At 42.7% G+C, this 16,288-nt stretch overlaps 1 protein-coding gene across 1 annotated transcript; it reads left to right on the forward strand.

The window, feature by feature from the left end:
- Positions 1-5,163: 5,163 nt before the first annotated feature.
- cd44b (CD44 molecule (Indian blood group) b) lies at positions 5,164-15,852 on the forward strand. Its single transcript, XM_037452052.2, has 8 exons — positions 5,164-5,630; positions 10,530-10,695; positions 11,169-11,308; positions 11,456-11,524; positions 12,571-12,939; positions 13,547-13,609; positions 13,721-13,799; positions 13,972-15,852. Exons 1-8 carry the CDS (start codon positions 5,564-5,566, stop codon positions 14,183-14,185), a joined length of 1,167 nt encoding a protein of 388 aa, XP_037307949.2. The 5' UTR covers positions 5,164-5,563; the 3' UTR covers positions 14,186-15,852.
- The last annotated feature ends 436 nt before the right edge of the window (positions 15,853-16,288 follow it).

Here is a 16,288-nt window from a genome sequence, read left to right on the forward strand (position 1 = left end):
CAGTGTCTACTGGCAGATGTTTATCTTGGCTGTAAGCGTGGGCAGAACAGCTGTTTACATGTTTACATATGTAACCTCTCCAGTTGGGCACAGCTTATCCTTGGATCTGTGTAACCAGCATTTGGTAGTATTTCTTTTTTAATTTGAAGGAGGAAGCTGCCGAAATAGAGAAAGTTGTGGTATCAGACTTTGTCGTGTCCACTTTAGGTCACACATGCAAACCTTGAGCAGCTGTTGCATTGAGAATATGTGGGAAAAGACCTTGTTCTTGAAACACGTCTGGGTTCATGGCTTTTCTACTTCAAAGGATTTTCTCGTAGTAATGACCTCACACGAGTTGTGGGTTTTTCTGGTGGCAACGAAAGAAAAGCGGTACACAAATAATTATTTAATGACGGACAGTGCTGTGTTGGAAATTCCCTTTTGATAGGAAGCCCAATAATCAAACTCCATACAATTCTTCCTTTACATACATAACCAAGTGATGTACGGTTGCATGGAATCAGGGGACTTTCAGGGTCACGAGAAGAGACTTGAGATTTCACATGTTTTTAAGTAACTTGAAGGCGTCCAGGTGAAAGACACTGAAGCAACGGCCCACAAGGAAGCAGCAGATTAATTAATTACACAAAAAATAACACATTAAACATTTTTTACGCATTTTTACACTTATTTTTTTGCACCGCGGAACGTTTCTCACTGGCTAAGCTATGCAACAAGGAATTCACATTGAGCCTCAAGTATCACCTCAACGCAAAACAATTAGCAGCTAGCGTGAACGTTAGCCCGACCCGAGTACAAGGACCCACACTGCACCAGATGACTGGTTTAAGGACCAGGGTAACTAAGTCCACGTCTGAAAAAATAACCAATGTTCTGATTGTACTTGAAACTATTGGTCTACTTAAAAAAACCTAGTTTACAGAAGGTCTACTTGCCTAAAGGCTACCTGAATTTCTCAAAGTACTATATTTCTAAATATGCTATTTCTACACTTGTCTGCTGGAATTGGTTGAACAAAAATAAAAATCCATGTGAAAAAAATTACTTCTCACTGTTCTCAGGTCAAATATTTATGCAATTAAAATGCGATTAATTTCGATTAATTAATTACAAAGCCTCTAATTAATTAAATTAATATTTTTAATCGAGTCCCGGCCCTAGTAATCACCATATGACAATGTGGACAAGAGTCATCCATGTGCACAGGCACGTTTTTGTTCTCATCACATAGATGTTTCTCTTACAAGTAGGTACTCTTTGAATCTTTTTTCAGTCTTTTAGTCATCCGACAACATCCCGCTCAGCCTAAAGGCTAAATGCTTTCTTCCATTTATCTCTTTCTTGAGAATAAATGTGTTACTACTTGGTCAGCCATGCTCATAATCCGATTGCTGCATTATGAGCGCGTTTGTTTGTGTGCACAACTTTGCCAGGTACGAAGAGGTAAATTACTTTAAAGATCAACTTGAGATCCGGTAAAATGCAGAAACTCTGTAAGCTGCCATCAAAGAAACATAAAAAAACACATACAATGCACTGTTTTCATAACACCCACAAGATGCCTGGCTGTTACCCCGGCAACAAGCTAACAGGAAAACAGTCACACACTGCCCTGCAGCTAGCTGATAACCATGTGTGATTTTTCTGTAGAAATGGTGACTAGTCGTCTCGTGGTCTTCCTCTCATTCCTCCTAGTGTGATGAGGGGATTGTGTTGGAACAAAGCCTCCTTGTGTCATTCCTACGTAGTTTCCCTAAGGCCTAATATTTGGGATGAAGTAGACTATTCTCGCTGTTGATGCCATATCCTTTTTTTCTGTTTGAAATTTCCCGTGGTACTTTTTTTTATGGTGAAATAATTTTACTGTTCTTTTACATTTTATTAAAATCTTGACAACTGCCGGGGTTGTTTAGTAAAGCAGCTATAAAATACTCCCATATTTGCAAATGCACCAAAACCGATGGTGACATTTCCTTGGCTCACTTACGTCTGACATTCACTCCTCCCACTGTTGCCCGCCAATCTTCACACAGCAATCTTGTTATGTGTAACAGCTGGATAAGAGAGCCACCAAACAGAAGGAATCCGATTAGATCCCGCTGAGGTTTTGATTGACTGTCTGCAAGGTCTGGAAGATAAGCGCTGGTGTGTAGGTCACATTCATGGACACACAGCGTGGTGCAGAGAGATGGAGATGGTTGCCAATGGAGACCAAAGTGGGCGAATGCGCACTTCTGTTGTGCTGATAGTTGGATGTCCTTCAGCTACATCATCTGACAAAAGGTGTTGGCCTCACGTGTGAAGGGTTACAACCATGCATTCTATGAGGGGATGGAAGCAGCTCTTTATGGACAAAAAATAATGGTGTTGTGTGTTGAAGTCACCCAGTCTGTAATCTCTCTTCCCAACAGAAATTTAGCTTGCAATTAAATCACATGGATTTTTTAAGGACTTTTCTGTCTCTCGAAGGGAGTGATGAATCAGTTCCCCTCCTATGAAAGAAAGTTGGTGGTTGTATCATCTCAATAGAAAAAGCATTTCTTGCAGAAAATGCGTTGGAATGCTTAAAGCGGGGAAAAAATGCTGAAAGCAAAGAAATTAGAAAAGCTGAAATGATTTTCAAAAAATGGCAAAAAATACAATTGCTGAATATACAGAAACGAGAAATAATTAAATATATTTTAGAAAATTGCTAAAACACAGAGTACAGACAATCATTGTGGCTTTTATTTTGAAACGATGGAATTGGCTGACGCACACACACATATTTGCCTCTGTGAACAGGCTTTGTGAATGATCATCAGGGTTGACGAGAGGCTTGCTCTCGTCCACATTATCTCACGCTCAAGTTTGTTCAACCATTGTTGACAGGATTTCCTCTAGCCTCCCCATTTTCCTGTACTACCAGCACTATTCAGTCGTCACAAGGGACCGAGCGCCTGCTGTAGAATGTACTTTCACATCCTCCTGCTTTCTAAAGAATACTACATTTAGACCGTCATGTTGTTTCTCAGCAAGACTCCTTCTTCTACCCGCGTCGACCTCGTGTTGCCCGAGAGGAGCGACCCCGGATGACACAAGGCATTCCGGATGGCTATACAGTACTCTGTGACACTCACTTTCCCAACAGTGCTGTCCCAGCAGCCGAACACGAGCCGGGCCTTTGCTCTGTTGTTGTTGCGCAAAGCCTGGCCTTTTGAAGCAGCCTCCTGTGACGCCTCTGTGGCTCATTCAGCCTCAGACACGATCATCCATCGTGCCAAAGATACATAACCAGCACACACTCCTGACAACCCCCCCCCCCCAGAGACCCTTAGACTGCAGTAGACTCGCCTTCAGTAGTTACCGTTTGTTGGAAAGTGGATACGGGAAGTGGTCAGAAACACGTGTCTATGAGGTACCAAGCCTTTGTGTGTTTTTCTTTCAAAGGATCAGATTGAAATAGAAATACAACTGAGCACCATGTACTTATTCTGATTATTTCCCAACATCTGTGAAAACGCTTGTGTTCCCTGGATGTTTGGAAAGCAAGTTTTGTACCTATATGGGCATGTGGCAGTTTTTTCTGGTAGCGAGTGACTGCCCTGGTTGGGATGTTTGGAAAAAGCCACGTTAGCGAACAAGAATGCTGAGGAGGGGCATATTAGTCGGCCTTCACCACAAGGATTCCCAACCATAAGAGCGTCTGGTGAGACCATGTGTCAGTCCTCACTTGATGAATATCATGGAGTTTTTTCCACTGCTGGGTTTGTATTGGCTGACTAAGCAGTCAGATGTTTAATTTAAGGCTTCAGTCATGCCCAGTTTACAGCTGTTTATCTCACTGTCTTTTTTGGGGCCTGGAACCTCGGTTAACTGGTTGGTTCTGTTTATTTTGCAGTTTTTCCTTTTTTCAAAACCCATGATCTGCTTAGTCACTGTGTCATCTTTGTATTTTTACAAACCCTCGACCACGATCAGGTAAAGGGGATTTCACCTCTATGGACTCCAAATGATTGAAAGGTGCCTTCCTACGTGCTCAAGTGTGGGCCGTTCTGCTTCTTCTCATTGATTCAGTCTAGATCACATTGAATGTTCAGCCTTCTGAAAGTACATGTATCTATTACAGAACATGTTATATATTCACCTAGCTATTCATTCAAGAGTGGATCATCTGTTTCAAAGTGGTGTCTCTAGAGGCAGAAACTAGGACAGACATTGTCCTGAGATGGAAATGATGTCAGCCTGGGTAACCGTTTGTCTTCACATTCTGTGTGTAAATTAAGACACAGCAAGAAAAACTCGATTTTAGTCTTGCAAAGAAAAGTACATCCTGCCATTAGGTTTGTTTTAAGCCTGCTTGTTTCTTTATTGTATAAACAAGTTTCACTATGGCAACAGCTAAAAGAGGAAATGACTTATATCCGTGTGGTAGGAAGTGTTGATCTGTCAGCTCTGGTTTTGCGTAATTTCTTTGATGGAATCATGGGCGGGGGTCACACCAGTCATCAGAAAGGAAAATGTGTATGAAATGTGATTGAAATCATAGTTTTGTGATTTCAACAAGCCATAATTTGACCTTTTCATAATTACGGATGGATGGTTGTTAGAAAAGTCAGAAAATGAAGGACAAGCAGTCGCATATTCTTAGTACAGATGCAGTACCAGTCAAAGTCAGGTGTGTCCACACTACTGGTGCTGTATGTTGTCATCGGGGAGCCCTCACCTGCAGTGGATTGTTAAAGGACTGTCGGGCACAGAGATAAGTGTATACAACAATTTAGCTCCTTCTATAAAAGCTCACAGCGGATATTTCTCTATGAAATGGATGTGACTTCTTCCATTTGTGGGCACAGGATCCCACCGACACACGGGGACAAAGACGGAGAGCGCAACGGAGCAAGTGACAAGAGAGAGAATTGAAAATGGAGTGAGGGGGGAACAAAAGACCAGATGGGCTCTCTGGAACTGTTGCTGTCAGGGACACAGGACGAGGAGGAGGGTGATGGGGATAAGCAGCCGGAGACGGGGGGAGAGAGAGAGAGAGAGATCACCTTCTTCTTCTGCCGTTAATAAATGGAGGGACCGGAAGAGGGGAGAGAGCGAGCTAGCGTGGCTGAGGCGGGAATAGGGAGGGGGGGGGGGGCGGGGGGGTGGGGCAAATGCAGAAGAGACAGAGGGGTGTGTGCTCACATGAACCCCTCTTGCCCTTCTGCGTGTGTGCCACTAGTCTCTTTGAGGACAAGAATAGAAAAGTTAGGGCAAAGTCTGAGCCTCGGCTCAAACGGCTACTAGACGCCCGCAGCAGCAACTCGGATCACAGGTTTCTCCTCTCGGTTTCTTTTTTTTACTGCTCTCAGTCATTCTCTCTCTCTCTCTCTGTCTGTGTGTCTCTCTCTCTCTCACCTTCTCTCTGTCTCTCTCTCTCACACACACACACACACACACACACAAAAACACACACACACACACCACAACCACTACCACCACTCGTCACTCCTGGCAGAAGGAAGACAGGACAAGAGGAGAGTTGTTGCACAGCTTCACTCCCAGCGACTCACCGGGAGACACTTTGACCAGGATGTGGACGCTTGTCTTGGGGGTCACCTTCGGATTGTTGGCCTCCTCCAGGTCGAAAGACCTTCAAGGTGAGGGGGACTGTGCTTTTTCCCAGTGGATGGCTCTTTGTTTTAAGAATATTTGAATTGATATATATATATAGATATATATCTTATTGTGGTTAGCTCTTGCCCTGCTGGCTGGGCTGGTGATGCTCCTCTGTGTGTTATTCCATCTTGATCCCCGTGGGGAAAATGACGAGGGAACGTGCACGCAGGGAGAAGACATTGTGCGGAGGAGTGGATGCCGGCTGGAGAGCGCGTGCTGCACACAGACAGGCTCCCGTCTGGCAGTCTGTGAACCCTCACAGACACAAAGGAAGCCGGCGCTCTTGCTCACTTACGCACATGCCCAGCCTGGGAATCCTTATTCGTCAGTTGGTTTTGGCGTTTTAAGTCTTTTTAAGTGAAAGCAGAAATGGAGGTTTTCATTTTTTCTTTTTTTTTTTGCTGCTGCTGCTGCCACGCTTAAATGCTTCATTCTCTGAAACAAAGGATGTTGAGCAATCGCCCCCCCCCACTCTAAGTCGTCTCCCTCGGTTCTCTTTGTGTCTCACTCATGCGCTTTCTGTGAGAGGTTTTGATTGGATTTGTTGCTCAAAGCAATATCTCCCTGGAGGCTAAACGGGTGGTGAATGTAACAGGTCTGGGTTCGCCTGGCTCGTTCCCCCGAGGAGGAGGAGGAGGAGGAGGAAGAGGAGGCGGTGTTCACAGAGACTCCCCATGGCACTGCGCCAAAGAACAATCAGTATCTAGCTTTGTATTTGACCAGTATTTAATGGCAAATAAGAGACTGCCCAAACACCATGTGGGTGCACTGCACGTGGGACGAGGAAAGGGGAAGCCCCCGTTCTGCCAGAGGAGCTAAAAGCTTTTGTTTACGTACTTGTGATTGATGTCTAAATGAAGATGTTGAGAGTATTTGGTGTTTGGCTGGAGGGGCCCTGCGGTGGCCGTTCCACCTTACCTTACCTTACCTTACCTTACCCTCACACCGCAAACCTTTGTCCACGTCGCAGACTCAAGAGAAGGACTCGTGGACACGTGGCTGGCCATGTGGGTCGGCCATGTGACCAAGATGGGGTTTGTGGAGAGTTGTTTCGGATGTTGTGCAGAAAGACGTTTTATTGGTGTGTTGACGGTTTTCCGGCAGTTGATTCAATTTGTTTCATCTTGTGTGTTTAATGAACAGCCTGTTATGCCCATTCCAAGATACTGTATATTCAAAATGCTCCGTATAACACAGTTATATTGTTAGGCGCCAGTGTCATCTATACACTCAACCAAAACTTTATCTGATTATGGTGCTGAGTCCTGCATCCTCTATGCGGTAGATTGCTCTTTCTTTGATTAGTCACACACACACACACACAACCACACATGCACACACAAACCGATGTGCATGCTTTTAGGCCAGGCTGACTGCTGAACAAATGTGGCCGTATTGGCCTCCTTGGCGTTGCAGCCAATGCGGCGTGAGCACGTGTCATGTTTCAAGGTGAGGGCTGGTCAGGGGACCTGTGGACATGGACCCGGGCTCTGACAAAGAGGGCTTGTGCTCGTGCAGGTATGAGCACCACATCATGCCACATGAAACTCTCAGGCACGTGTTTGCCTTCCCTAGCAACGCACCCTCCTCTGAAAATAAACCACCCTGAAGGCGGATGGCCCGAAACCGTTACCTTATTTAAAACAAACCCAAAACCGATAATGTCAGATCTTCACTGTGATTTGGAGCACAAATAGTATGTTTACACATAATAGTATTTCACAGTATCCGGTAAAGTCGTCTTTATCTTCAAACGTGAGTGTCTACAAAGCAAGTTGGAGGCCACCTTTCTTATCACGGATCATCTATTTGAATTTGTTCAAACTGTATGTTTAGTTTAGTGGAAAGCTTCATGACTAATGCCACTAGGAAGCAAAGGAACATAGGCCAACCTGCCCGTTCTATTGAAATAAGATACCTCCTTCAAAGTGCAGACGGAGGTGGAAGGAGAGGAAAGGTGTGAAAGGATATGAAACATTGCAAAGAAAATCAGATAGCGACTCCTTCTTGTGACCTTCGGGTAGTGTTGGTTGGTAACTGGGTTGTTCATGTGTGTGTGTCCCTTATCCCACTGGCCTGGTGGACTTTTGTTGTGAAAAAACATACCTGCTGACAGAGCGACTACACTCAAGTGTGATAATGCAGGACACTGGAGCATTGTGGGAGTGACGGTCCCACCCCAGACCAGCTGAGGAGCAGCGGCTAAAAGGATGTTACAGTAGCAGTGAGATGCAGGCTTCTCAATACACTGTCTGTTCTCGCATGTAATCCCTGCAGGATGATGTGTGAAACCTCAGTGAGAACATTCTCAGAGACGTGGAGAGAAAGACAAGAAAAAGGCCGACAACTTAACTGAGCAGATGTGACATGTGTCACATCCTTTGTCGGGGCTCTACTGAGAAAAAGATAAGCAAATGTTCAAGCGCGAGTGTGCACTTGCAAAAAGCCTGTGTGTGTTTGAGCATCTGCATGCGGTGTGGGGGAGGGGGGGGGGGGGTGATTTGTACTCTTTTGGTAGCATGGAAAAGACCAACAGAAAGAAAGTGGAGCGGCCTGTCTGTTACTCCTGGAGCAGCTGGAGGTTTTGGCAGGACGTCGTCTCTTAAATCTCTCTTTCTCTCGGCTTTCGTACCACTCAGACGTTGCAGCGTCCCTGGTTTCCACTCTTTTAGGGGACAATGGTCCTTTGGGGTGGACCAGTGCATTGGCCCCGCAGGCTTCTCAACTTTATAAAGACACTCGTGACTGTTCTCTCTGCATACTAATGTTTGCGCCTATGATTCACGTCACTCCCCCCCCCCCCCCTTTTGAGCTCAATGGCTGTAAGCCGGACTCCCTTTGATCCCTCTGGGCAGGTTTTTTTTTTTGGGGTGGGGGCAGTACCGTTTTATCTTGTTTTGGACCCTTTTTTCTTCCAGGGACACCGTGACACGTGGAAGCATGCATTGAGGTAGTCTTGGTTGTGCGTCTGTGTGTGTTTGTGCGTGCGTGCAGGAGAACGAAGAGACGGGAGAAACTGAAACAGCAAAGAGCTCACCTTCCTGCTGCTGCCAGTGCCCTGTTTTCTCAGAACAGCAAGTGTAAAAAAGGACGGGGAGGGGCTTTTTTCAGAAGTCTTTCTTCTTGTGAAAGGGAAAAACGCAGCCACAATACAATAATATTGATTTTGTAAAAGCTTTTCTTTAAAGTGACCTTTGCGGTGGGGAAAAAAAGAAACAGATAATTTTCGATGGACCTTTTAAATTTTTTTTTGCATTTACACGGCTCAACGTGGTAGTCAATTCAGGATGTGGCCTTACAAATCAATTAGTGGTTAAACTAAACAGTGTCCGTTCCTCTTTACTGAGGCCATTGCTGGAAACGTATCACCATGGAGCACATGATGTTTAATGTCATGCAAACTATCACAGCAACAAAAAACAACTACAGCACAAAGCCCTCAGTTTGTTCAATTTCTCCCTGAAGCAGTCTGAATAAAGCTTCACAAATGTAGTATACATTGCAGAACAAATTACCTTACAAGCTCTAAGGTACAAGCAGTTCAATTGGTCTTGACTATTTATATTTTGTGACTTTACAGGCATTTCACATCCTGTGCAACTTGTGCATTAATCAACATAATCTTGCAGCTCAAGATCCTGTTGCAGACCGGTTTTCAGCACCGTTAAGCCTCCATATAAGTTTCTTTAACAAGAGTTGATAACACATCAAAGGACTTCTTCCGTGTCACATGACGTCTTATGGGTTTGTGCATATTGGAGATTAATTGCTTTGTAAAACAGCTTTTGGTGAACTTCAACAGAAAGTCTTGTGACTAGTAAATAGTTTTTTTCCTGGGAGGGGGTGCGATGCAAAGATCACGTCGCAGGAAAAGGTTCTGATCAACGGCTGTACGTCTCGTGGGACGAGGTGCATGCAAATGATCATCTGCTCTTATCAGAAATAATTCCCAATAGGATATTTGAAAGTGATCTGAATCTTTACACATAGCAGTGCTGCCTCTTCATACCTATCGTTTACAACACTGCGTTTGTGTTTGTTTGTTTGTTTGTTTTTTGGGAAATTCATTCCTGGGAGGTTTCTCCTTTAGTCAAGCATCAGTGAGCATCACCACACTGTACCACTGTCAGCGCGACATTTAACAGCCTGAAGCTTGGGGCTAAACCGACACGTAGTGCGGTGGAGAGCGTATCATTTATCATTTTGTCTTCTAATGGCGGGAGTATTTATTTATTTATTTATTTGCAAGGCATCTAGCGTTGTGTGTATTTGTGTGCGCAAATTTGTACAACCTTCCTTCCGCTTTGCACACTTTTTTTTTTTTTTTTAACAACAATGACTTAACAAGAACTGGTGGCTAAACTCTGTAGACGAATCCACTTCGCCTCTTATGACTTGCACTTAAATTATGACGCAAAAGACAGCGCGCATGTACGCTGTGGATCAACATACGTGCATGTTTTAAGTATGTGTGCCCAGTTTCATAGTGTCAGAATGTAATAAGAAAGTCTTTTGAACAATGTTGAATCAAGTGAAGGTTGTGTTTTCTGTCAGGAAATAATACATCAAAAATGCCTTTTAAAAATCCCATTATATCACCTACTGCATCTGCATCATGTTTAATGTATGTCCCAATCCGGTTGTTGTAAATATATTTTAAGGTATTGAGCTTTGAAGATACAAAAATTAAATCAAACAATGTCTATTTTTTTTCTTCCCATCTCATCATTAAATACTAGAATCCATCTGAGGCGTTTGTGCTCAGTCTGTTGGTCACTGGCACTGGCTTTAAGTTCTTTGGACTAAAACATTCCAAGTGCTGTAGTAAAAAAAAGAACACAAGACATGACCTGCTGTATTTATTTCCTCTTCCACCGCAGTGAATTCCCGCGGCTGCAGCTATGCCGGGGTGTTTCTGGTCGAGGGGGCGGGCCGCCACTCTCTGAACTCATCCATGGCTGAAAAGGTGTGTGTCCAGCTGCAGAGCGTCTTGGCGACACAACAACAAGTCCAGGAGGCCTATAAGGAAAAAATGGAAACATGCAGGTGAAGCCGCAGTCCTTTTGTCCTTTGTTTAAGAGTCACCTTTATCAATTGCTTTGAGGAGGTAAACATAAAAAAAAGCCTGCTTGCTGAATGCCGAGTACATTGTGAAGCTGTGACACCTTAAAGGAATACAGAATATTGATGATGTTGGATACATGGACCCCATATACTGAAGATGTTGCCATTAACGTAACCCCCTCACACCCTTTAACATTTTAACCTTTGATAGTCTTCACTTTAGTCTTAGGAATGAGTACTCAGTAATCAGACATTATTGTTAAAACCCACAATTGAACAACTTTAATTCAACTTAAAGTTCATTTCAAGTTTCCATTGTTGAGCTTCATTTAGAGTTTTGAAAAGTATAAAAAAATATCATTCTCTCATAAATATGGAATGTCTAAATATGGGTTGATACTGTGTCAAATATGTTTTCTAATAATATTAAAAACACTATTGTTTTGTCCTTTCAGAAACGGCTGGATCACCAATACGAGCATTGCCATACTCAGACACTCACACCATCAAAACTGTGCACAGAACATGACTGGCTTCATCACTTTTCCGCGTTCTCCAGAAGATCTCTATGATGCGTACTGCTTCGATGAAGATGGTGACTATGTCCACAGGAAGCAGTTACCATTAATATGTGCCGTCCACAGAAAACTGACACTCAAATCTACATCACGTCTACATCATGCAGAACTGTTATTTGTCCCCTTTTTTTGGTAACATCCACTTCATGTTCCCCATGTTCCAGCTGGTCCTGAGGTGAACTGTACGGAAACATTTACATTAAAGGACACCTCAACCTCGCAGGATGCACCAGGTTAGTACAATGCCCCAAATCACAAGCACCTTACTGGAATAAATACAGTGCCCATTTGTCTCAAAACCTCCAGATGTTAAGTGCTGATGTAAAGTGAAACCACAAATGAGAATTTGAGACCAGCTTAAATATTGAACAAACTCCCCCCAGAAAGGTGCTGAGCTGACCACCAGAACAACGTGTCACACCCCTTTACTGTACAAGACGTCAAATGAAAAGATGAAATTGGATCATATTTGACATCTGAACAGGAACAAAGGTCGCTCTCGTTAAGTTAGCAGCTGACCTCTTAGCTCCCAGCAATGTTTCTTAAGGACGGATATACACCCAAATCATCTTTGGCGAAAGTAGAAGAAGACTCCTGGGTGGGGATACTTATTACAACAGGGCTTAGTTTCTCAACACTATGGTTCCTCTTCCCTTTTTTGAAAAGCGCAAAACTAGGGCCATGGCTGTCGTAGTAATCAACAAGGCCTCAGCACAGGTTTTCAAGTTGTGTATCGTCCTACAGAGCAATGTCGGAATTATAGATGTTGATTTTGTGAATGCAGAGAAATAATAAACATGGATTTGATAGGGGCTTTTGAAGACTCAAACCGGGTCCTTAGCTCACAAAAAGAAGGTTCCCAGTCCAAATGCAAACTATAACTTTGATTCTATGTTTAGGATTATTGGTGTAGCATGTATGGACGCTGGGTATTCATACAGCACCTGCAAAATTACATTTCTTTAATTGCTCTTGCTGATTGTATTGTCCTCCATAATTTCGCTTTAACAGCATAAGTATTATTTTATAATATTGTATAAGGGATTATCTGAGCCAGATACAGTGATAAACTGAACTTAACACCCACTTTGGTATGCACATGGTTTACATTAATATTATATCTTATAAACTTTGTTGAAAAGTACAACTTTTAACGAGTTGAAATCCCAGAAGACAACGTTAACAATGTAGACAGATATCCAGATTGGCAACGCCAAGTTCATAAAAAATATATCAAAACAATGTATGACAAAACAATTTTTCTGTATTGTCCAATCAGCTAGACCTTCACCACAGCCTGAGGGCCCGATGACAACAGCAGACCAGGAAGGAATCCCTACACCAACCGAACGAGTGCCTGCAAGTGTTGCCACGGACGCCCCGGAGGACCTGGAGACACCGAAGACCACAACCCTGGAGACCACGGAGACCCCGGAGACCCCAGGGACTCTGAAAATGAATGAAGGCAATTCTGGAGGGAGTGACAAGAGCAGTGATGGGTCCACATTCACTGCTACGCCGTACGACCAGACCAGTGGCTCTGGGATGATGTCTACCCCCCCTGAAGAGAGAGCCTCGGCTTTGTCTCCTGTTGATGAAACATCTACTCCTACCGACAATGATCAATCGAAAATTTTCGTAACAGATTGTAAGAAAAACACAAGCAAAACAAACACGTAACTTGTAAAAATGAAAGCACAAAGAGTTCAACAAAGCATTTAGAGAACACAACACTTATTTAATTGGGTTCAGATGCAATAAAAGTCTCTTGCTGCTTGTACTATTCACAATGAAGTGGAAGAGTAATATATCTGTAGTAATATTTGGTTTGCATCGTTTTGTCTCCTGTGTACATTCAAATTTCAAATTGTTAGGAAATGCAGATGATTGAGTTCATTTTTATTCAAAATGGAATGGAAACATTTCTAAAGACATCCCGGAAACAGATGCAACAGGTTTTAGGTGGACTGAAGTAGTTTTAGGAACACATGACGCCCCCTTGTGTCAGTTTGAGCTGTGGAGTGGATTTATTACATCTTTATGTTTGGAGGATGAATTACCATCGGTTAAACAAATTTGACAAACACATCAAATAAGTCATAATGTAATGTAATAATGTAGCTTCCATAATGCTACAGTGACACATTTCAATATTCCATCTTTTGTGTTTAGGTAGTTCTGAAAATTATTTTGTTATTAAAGTACCTGTAAGTGAGATGATTTGAATGTTTTTGATTTGTTTTGTTGACATGAAGATCCACAACCTAAAGGCGGAGGACCGGTTCCGACTGATGCCCCGCATGAAGACAGTTCAACGAGTGAGTAACCACATTCACTTCATGTCCGTGGTCATGCCGTCAAATAGGATCATGTTGGTAAAAGTAAACTCATCTTTTTTCAATTCATGAAGCTGTTATTTCTCCTTTTAGACTGGCTGGTCATCATTGCAGTGATTGCGGCCGTTGTCGTTATTCTTTTTCTGTGCCTTGTTTTTTCCAAGAGAAAGAGGTATGAATTTGATTGCTATTCTTTTTTAAAAAAAATGTTTGCACTAATAAAGCTAGCCTGTCAATTGGTTTTGACAGAAACATTGCCACCTGTTTGCCATCCGTGCACAGCATTTAATTGTATATCATCAATCATATATAATAATGCACTGTGTCTGAACGTTCTCCTGCAGCTTGTGCGGAAAAACGCAGACCCTGATCATCACGTCCAAAGACGGTGGCGAGGGAAATGGCGCCGCAGCATCCGCATCCAGCACCCGGGCCCAGGAGAGAGAGCAGGAGATGGTGACCCTCATGAACAAGGAGAAGATCCAGGAGAACGGCAAAACAGAGGAGTTCACCGTCATCACACTAGAGGAGTCGCCAGATAAAGAACAGCTGGCGTGAGTGAGTGAGTGAGTGAGTGAGTGAGTGAGTGAGTGAGTGAGGGAGTGAGTGAGGGAGGGAGGGAGGATAGGCAGGGTGAGAGGGAGGAGATGGTCAGGAGATTAGAGGGATCGGGGCTAGAAAACACTGGGCTGAAGAACTGCTCTAGTGGCCATCAGTTGATAAGGTGTGTGCTATTTAGAAAGATTGTCTAACCGAGGTACTACTGTACTGGTTCTGCAGGGTCTTTAAACCCATTCTTCTTCATTCTGTGTGTCTGGAAGGCCCGGTGAGTGAGGACCAAACGGCGGTCAAGGAGCACCATGCACGGTGCAGAATGGTGGTGCAGAGTGGTGGTGCAGAGTGGTGGTGCAGAGTGGTGCACTGATGTAGCGAGGGCGCTGAATGTGCTGTGTGTCACTTCTCTGTTTGTGAGCCGTATACTTCGTTGATGATAATGCTGGGTTTTCAAGGGAGGGGTAATGGGGTTCTAATTTGGGAATAACATTGATGAAAAATGATTTTTTTACTAAATTGGTTGTAAATTGTTAAATTATTATATTATAGGTTGTTTTATCCTAAATGAAAGATGCTAAGTCTATGATGAGAACTGCGTTATCATGTTTGAGATTCTGCGTGAATAAAAAAAATATATAATTTTTTCGCAAAACAACCTTTAATGTTTTTATATGTTTCACCTCTTTGTTTTGTTTGCTTATTGTTGTAAGTTTGTTTATATTTTTTTATATTTCCTCTGGACTGGAGTTTTACATTTTCAAGACAATTGGGGATGTCATTGCCTTAATGTATGCAGCTTTGATTCCCTTTTTTCTTGGTTTCTGTATATAAAGTATATGTTTTGGAAATGCCTTAGCAGTAGTTGCCAGTGCTGTTTGTAGGATGAGGGCCTTGTATCCCATTTTTAAATAACAGAATGTCATGTTTGAGCGTTATTTCATTAGAAGACAATACTTCCAAAGTACATATTGTGAATTGATTTTGAAGTAGTCAGAGTGGATCAATCACTTCATGTATAGCATCCAAAACTGATGCACCACTGAAGTTTGTTACTACGGTATACATTTGTATTGGGTTGGGAATAATAATGAAATCCCAAATGTTAGCCTGACAAAAGGTAGCATTATAAAAATGAAATGTACATACTATATACACAATGTGTACATTGATTAAGGTAAAAGAAAGAGCAAAAGTAAGACTAGGATTAATTAATTACCTCGTGAACGTAAAACGTGTGCTCATTTGTGTCAAGTGAGTGACAGCCGCCCTTCTGTGGATGATCAACTGTATGGTTTCTATGACAATGTCTGTGAGTTTAACACATACCGATGTAAAGGTTTCTTCATGAGAATAGGAGTGTGACAACGCTGTCTACTGTGTGATGAAAGAAGCCCGTGTGCTTGCCAGTCGTGGTACGTTTACCACAAAACAAAAACCATGCCGTTTTGTTACTGCCCTTCTCATTGGTGAGACATATTTTACATTGTGTCTTATCAAATGTGGTCCCCTTAAGGACAGCTTGATATTTCTGGTTTAGTATGGTCTCATGGTTCCTTTTGAGAAGTAGCAAATGTACTAGTCTGGGCAGATTTTACCACAAATCAACCAGACAATGTTGCTGAGAAGATTTGTAACAGGATGGACAAAAATAAATGTGCAAAAAAAAAAGATTTGTGTGTGCGCTCCCTAATTATAATGTTTGTGTGAAGACAAAAGGGACTGAATGAATGACATGAGAGTGGCTGCATTTCACCACAAAAACGTCAGGTTTCCATGGCACCACGCAAAAAAACCAATGATGACGTACGGAGTCAGAGCAGGTTGGTTCTTGATGAACTATAAGGTTTAATGACTTTATCTTACGGTTTTAGAATCATCTACTTTGCTGGTGATCACAGAGACAAATCCAATTGTGAATAACAACCTGAGGAAACTGAGCCTTGAGGCAAAACCACAATTAATCAGTTTACCTCAGTTTACCTAGAAATATCTTTAAAATAAGTTATAAAATCCTTTGACCATTTTTGGTATGTTTGGTGGGGTTAAACTTTTAATTGTTGGAATGCATTTTGCATGCTAAAACTCCTTCACACTTTCAGCTATTCA

The sequence above is a fragment of the Pungitius pungitius genome, chromosome 6 (assembly GCF_949316345.1).
Source record: "Pungitius pungitius chromosome 6, fPunPun2.1, whole genome shotgun sequence".
Taxonomy (NCBI): Eukaryota; Metazoa; Chordata; class Actinopteri; order Perciformes; family Gasterosteidae; genus Pungitius; species Pungitius pungitius.

Bases quoted from the DNA above. Each gene is read 5' to 3' on its own strand.
- cd44b (XM_037452052.2), top strand. From the start codon at position 5,564: ATGTGGACGCTTGTCTTGGGGGTCACCTTCGGATTGTTGGCCTCCTCC. The intron at 11,309-11,455 runs GTGACTATGTCC...CCCATGTTCCAG, and splicing joins GTACTGCTTCGATGAAGATG to CTGGTCCTGAGGTGAACTGT. The intron at 12,940-13,546 runs GTAAGAAAAACA...GTTGACATGAAG, and splicing joins GAAAATTTTCGTAACAGATT to ATCCACAACCTAAAGGCGGA.